General features: G+C 30.6%; 1 protein-coding gene across 1 annotated transcript; it reads right to left on the bottom strand.

The window, feature by feature from the left end:
* Positions 1 to 3762: 3762 nt before the first annotated feature.
* On the bottom strand, positions 3763 to 6495 carry GO595_007143 (putative alpha-actinin; the record flags this gene model as incomplete). Its single annotated transcript, XM_067920575.1, has 1 exon — positions 3763 to 6495. The coding sequence occupies one exon, from the start codon at positions 6493 to 6495 to the stop codon at positions 3763 to 3765; it is 2733 nt and encodes a 910-aa protein (XP_067772662.1).
* Positions 6496 to 6810: the final 315 nt, after the last annotated feature.

Here is a 6810-nt window from a genome sequence, read left to right as displayed (position 1 = left end):
GGTAATTCAGTATCATCTATTGGAAGTTCTGCATTTTCTTCATGTTCTAATTTAGTTACGATTATAATTGGAGAAAATGTTACAACAATTGGTGATTCATCATTTTCAATGTGTTCATCGATCAAAAACATTACAATTCCAAATTCAGTTACAACAATTGGCAGTTATGCATTTGCATTATGTTCTAATTTAAGGATATTAACACTTGGCTATGGAATAAAAAATATTGAAGGTTCGGCATTTGGTAATTGTTATGCACTTGAATGTATTTATTATTATGGATATTCAGAACCAGAAATTGGTGAAGGTGCATTTTCTAATGTTTTTACAAGTATTATCACATATCCAACATACGTTGGAAGTAAATTTGGAAATTTAAATGTTGACAAAGACAACACAGAAGGAACATGCGAACCACTTCCAACGCATTCATTTAGTCAGTCGAATACATTTATTCAAACAAATACATATGCACATTCAGATTCAATAACATTATCAGAATTATACTCATTTATTCAATCGAATACATTTTCTCATTCAAATACATTTACTGCATCACTTCAAAGTGATATTTCATTATCATTTTCATATACATTAACAGTTACATTATCGATTACACATTCATTAACTATTTATGAAACACAAATGAAAACATTTTCATTATATATAAATAATTCGACATTTTCATATATTGAAACAGAATTTATTTATTACAATTATACGATTGTTATTTATTCGACTTATTATAATTATTATTCCAATTTCTTTACAATGTTTCACATAGATAATAATGATAATCAAAATAACGATAATAAAACAACGATTATCATCATTTCTGTTTGTGTAATAGTTATAGTAATAGTCATTATCATATTATTAATTATATTATTGACACATATTCGAAATAAAAAAGAAGAAATTTATGAAAATGATAAATCAGAACAAAATGAAAACGAAACGACGAATACATTTACTACTGGAATAAGTAACATAAATATTGAAGAAGATCCATTTGCTGAAGATTTTCAAGAAGAAAAATTTATTGAACAAATATAATTATAAATATTAGATATTTGTAAATTTTGTACTGATAATTATAAATATTATATGAATCTTATGAAATAAAATATAACGATGATACATACCATTAATGCATTACATTGTCTTAAAAATAACTTTAAAATTTTTGTAATGATATTAAATGGATATGATCAAATATCTTTAATACATTCAATGCGATTTAGAATGAGGTATAAATATCAAAGAACATATGGCTTATTTACATCACAGACTATAACTTTCACACTTACACTTAATTAACATGGAACTAATTAACAATCAATAAAAAAAAATAATAAGTGCCAATGGTAAAATAACATATTCAAATTTAAAAAGTAAAGCGAAAGTAATAAATCAATTTATAAATGATGAAGAAAATTAATGAGTTCAATATAAACAAAAAATTAATGCTATAAATAAAAATGAAAATAAATTTAAAATGTTTATTTACTGTAAAACTATTTTTGAAATGAGTGTTAAGAAGCATAAACCATAATGTAAATTAAACACTCCGTTTAAATAGATTTAAAAAAATTGAATAAAGTAGTTTCAAACTTTATTAATAATCAAGTAAATTGATTTAGAGTCAATGATAACAACTCTCAAAAAAATCTTTAGTTGCAATTTTTTTTTGATTTTGTCATTAGTATAATAGATAATCATTGAATATATTCATTTTTGTGTTATTGTTTACCTGTTGGTTTTATTTGTGTTGTTATTTTAATAAAAGTATATTCATTTATAAGTAGACTGAACAATATCCCTGAAAAAATACGTTATTTACGATAGAATACGATGGACATTTAATGGAAAAAATGTGATTTTTGGCAGTGTTGTGAAATTAAGTATTAGATATAACCGTTTATATTAATTTTACAATTATGTAAAATTATTAAAAAGTTACAAGCTAGGCCATTGCTCAAAAAGTCATATCGTATATCGTCAACTTGAGATGGCCTCAGAAAATTGAGAGACAGAAAAAACAAATTCAAGAAATAAAGATAAACATTTTAAATTTCACGAATGAAAAATGTTTAAGTGTATGAAAATTCTCAAAATCTAATATTCATGAAGCAGGTCTTTTTCTATAAGAAAAAGATAAAACTAATTAAAATAATTTAACTATAAAACAAAAAGAAAAGATAAAAATTAGTTCAAAAATTCTGAAAGAATTTAGTGGAAGATTAAATTTTTTTGAGATAGCAAGTTTTAATGATAAGTAGTAACAATGAAGAAGAAGCCATAAATTTCCTTCGATGATTTGATATTAATAGCCATTAAATAATAACTTTAACAAAAGTTTTTCTAATTAATTTAACTATACTTTTATTTTTTTTTTGCAAAATGTTAAATCACAAATACAAAAGTGCTAATTTTTAAAAAATAAACCAAACAATTTCCAAGATATCTGATCGTTCGGTATTTGACTAAGTCTGTCATTATATTTGAATGAAGCAGATCATCATTTACTGAAATATGGCAACCAACTTAGTCAATTAAATTGTATATCATTCAAATGTGCAACGATATCTCTCAAATATGACAACAAACTTAGTGAAATACCGTGGTCCTTCAAATGAAGAACTTATCTTCATTTATTTTCATTTTTACTACAAATTTTTAAAAATAGAAATAATATTTCTACTCATGCGGTGGAAAGAGCTTTCAAAAATAAAACGAAACATTAATTATAGTATGTTTTAAACGAAGAATGAAAAAAGTGACTTTATATGATAACAACTTTTTGTGAATATGATAATAACCGCTCCGATAGAGTTTTTGTGTAGTCACTTTTTAAAAAATGTGTTGCCGTTTTTTTGATTTCAGGTCGCAATGAAAGAATTAATTTTACTCTTTTTATGTAACCATATTCAGATGCATATATAAGTGCTGTTTCAAATAATTTAAATAATTTCCAAATATTATGTAAAAATATAAAATTATCAAAATAAATATTAAATAAAACAAATAAATATTTTTAGCATTAACATCAATTCCTTCTTGTTCAAGAAGTAATTTAACTATTTCTGTATAACCTCTTTCAGATGCATACATAAGTGTAGTATTAAATAATTTAAATAATTCCCAAATATTATTTAAAAATTTAAAATTATTAAAATAAATTTCAAATAAAACAAATAAATATCCTTAACATTAATATCAATTCCTTCTTGTTCAAGAAGTAATTTAACTATTTCTATATGACCACATTGAGATGCTATCATAAGTGCTGTATCAAATAATTTAAATAATTTCCAAATATTATTTTGAAATATAAAATATAACAAAATAATATCTTTAGCATTAATATCAATTCCTTTTTGTTTAAGTAGTAATTTAACTAATTCATTCTTACTATTTTCTATTACAAACATTAATGCTGTTCCAAAAAATTCAAAGAATTGAAAATAATATTTTGATATATCTTAATATATTAAATATCAAATCATGTTTAAACTGGAAATGGCACAAAAATTGCATTTTGATAACGAAATTTATTTTATATTACATATGCATAAAGTAACAGAATAAATTTATTAAAACAGTACTCATATCGAAAATGATATCCTTCACTTACACTAAAGATCAAATTTATACTCTTCTTAGAGTACTCTGAGAAAGTTCAGCAAATTCTGAATACGACGATTTAAGTACTTTGAAGAGAAAAAAAACAAATCAAACGATTGAATGAATGTGATCAGTTTATTGGTAGATTGAGTCAACCCATTGTTGGAAGTCATAACCTCCTTCTACTGGTGTCATAACAGATTTAAGGTATTCAGCGTCTTCTGGGCTGAAGTATCTTGCTAATTGTTCGTCGTTGATTATTGGGCTATTCTGTGCGATAGCTCTGAATGCCTCCTTAGTGGCGTCTGCTGATTCTGCCTTAGAGAATCTGTCGAGCATGTACTTGACGTAGTTATCGAAGTCGAGTTTCTCTTGTCCGCCGGTGTACTTCTTGATGATTTCCTTGCATTCATCTTCAGTAGAAGTCTCACCGAGTGATGTAAGGCACGCGTTAAGTTCGTATGGCTCGAGCGTCTTGCTCTTGTCCTTGTCGAAGTGGTCGAATGTTTCACGGAATTCGTTAAGTTGTTCTTCAGAGATTTCGAGACCTTTAGCAGCTGCAATTGCCTTGTCTGCTTCTTGGATTAATGTCTTAATGTGTGATAATGTGTTGCCGAAGAATTGTGAGATGGCTGATGGTGAGTTCTCGACTTCAATTTCGAGTGAATCCTTTTCAAGTTCTTCGTATAATGGAAGGATTTCTTCGATTTTGTCCTTTTCGGCTTCAACTTCCTTTTGCTTCTCGAAGAGTGCTGTTAACTTCTCTTCGTTAGATTCTGGAAGTCCATCGAGTGATGCTTCAAGTGCTTTAGCTGATTCGAGAATGGCATTAGCCTTCTCGTTGTATTCTGAGATCTTTGAGCTGTTTCTTGTTTCAATGATTTCACCTTCGTTGTGTTGGATCAAGTGATTGATTGTAGCAACAAGTGCATCTGCTGAAGCGCGGACATCAGTTGGTGATGCCTTAGCCTTGTAGTTGAGTTTGTATTGTGTAAGTTCTTCGAATGGTGCATCAAGTTGTTCGAGTTCTGGTGGGATTGCTTGTGCTTGGCCAAGAAGTTCTTCAAGCTTTTGCTTCTTATCTTCAAGTGAACCTTCGAGTTCTTTAGCAGATGTTTCGATTGGCTTGATGCGTTCGATGAATTCTGCTGCTTTAGCATCATAGTTTTGAACCATTGTGTTGTAGATCTCATTCAATGAGTTTGTAGCTTGTGCAAGAACACCTGCGTACATTGATGAGATAACTTGTGGTGTGTTTTCGATTTCAAGGTGAAGACTTTCTTGTTCAAGCTTATGGTAATCTTCGTTAAGGCTGTTAACACCTTCTCTCTTTTCGGTGATTTCCTTGATCTTGTTGATGAAGTGTTCACGGCGTTGTTCAAGTTCGCCTTCGATTTCGAGTGATGCCTTAAGGTCTTGTGACTCTTGGACATATACTTGTGCCTTTTCATTGTATGCATCGATCTTTGCCTTGTTCTCCTTTTCGATATCACGTGCTCTCTTTTGGTCAATGAGACGTGTTAAGAGTGAAACGAGTTGATCGATTTCGCTTTGGATGGAGTAAACTGTGTACTTGGCACGTGTGTTTAATTGGAGTTGAACAAGTTCATCATATGGTGCTTGAAGTTCTGATGCTGAAAGTCCTTTAGCTTCTTCAAGAAGATCATTAAGGATATCTTCTTGTTCGGACTTCTCACGGATTTCATTGCACTTGTTGGCAATTGCATCGCACTTCTCATTGAAGTCATCAATCTTTGACTTTTGAAGGTTATGAAGAATTTCCTTAAGTTCGGTGCTTCTGTTGCCTTGGATTTGTTCGGTTTCTTCGAGGGCCTTGGTGAGTGTTTCTGGTTCGAGGCCTTCTGGTGGTGTTGGGATTTGACGGTTGTGTGAATTGCAGTTTGATACTAATTGTGTCCATGTTCTGATGGCTGTACCACGAAGTTCAACAAGCTTTGGACGTTCATCGCGACCGAACTTAACAACTTTGACGAGCTTGTCTTTAACGCTTGGAACTGTTTGTTCATAATCATCAGCTAATAAGTTGTTCTTAGCTTCGTTAAGAGCATCCATGAAAGCCTTTGCTTGTTCAGCATAGTTGTTCTTAAGTTCGTCGATTTGCTTTTGGATTCCAACAATCTTCTTGGCCTTCTCAGCTAAGGCAAGAACCTTAGTTTCGGAAGCAAAGAAGTGGAAGAATTCGGAAACTTGTGTAACAACAGATTTGTCATCTGGTGTTGTGTCAACAAGATCTTCAACATCAAGGAAGACTGTGATACCGAGTTTCTCGCAGGCTTCGAATGCTTTCTTGCAGTTATCAGCATGGTTTTCTTTGTCGAGTGAGTTGTAGTCAAGAAGTTCTGGACGGAAGTGGTTGATTAATGCGCAGAAAGCAAGACCTGAGGACCATGATGTGGTGAAGTTAGTGATGTTAACACCATCATAGCCTTGGGTGTTCTTCTTACACCAGATAAGAAGGGCATCACGTGCTGTTGCTTCTTCAACAGAGATATCTTCGATTTGGAACTTGTTGATGCAGGACCATGTAAGACCTAATGTAAGCTTAAGGTTCTTGTCGACAATATCATCGGCTTGGATGTTTGTGAGCTTGATGCCCTTATCTTTGATGTATTGAATAGCCATGTTGACGTTTTCGATCTTGTGGTACTTGTTCTTGCATTCTCTGTGCCACTTTCCTTTTACTGGTTCCTTACCAATGATTTCGAGAAGTTGGATGAGCTTAACGCCATCTTCGAATTCTGTTGTGACATCTTCGAACTTGATACCACGTGTACGAAGGTGCTTAGCACACCATCTGGAGAAAACTTTGATTTGTGTTCTTTCCCAACCTTTATCAAGGATTGTCATGATAATGAAGTGAGGTTAAATTGTCAAAACGGTTTTGTTGTTCAAATTTTGAATTAATTTTATATCTAGACAAAATTGTCCCTTAAAAAATGAAAAAAAAGAAAGATGAAAAATGAAAATTATTTTTAATTTTTTTTAAATAAATATATTAAATCCATTATAGTGTTGAAGGTTATAAGTTTTACTCTTGGATAAGGTATTGAAAGCAAGGAATTTATTTTTGGTTTATCACTTTTTTATAAATGGCCGGACAATTTGTTTTGTCCCTCCAGAACAACATAATCATTATGGCTATGATATCAAAATTATAAATGA

The sequence above is a fragment of the Histomonas meleagridis genome (assembly GCF_020186115.1).
Source record: "Histomonas meleagridis strain 2922-C6/04-10x chromosome Unknown contig_51, whole genome shotgun sequence".
NCBI lineage: Eukaryota > Parabasalia > Tritrichomonadida > Dientamoebidae > Histomonas > Histomonas meleagridis.
This window is presented reverse-complemented; position numbering and strand designations above follow the sequence as displayed.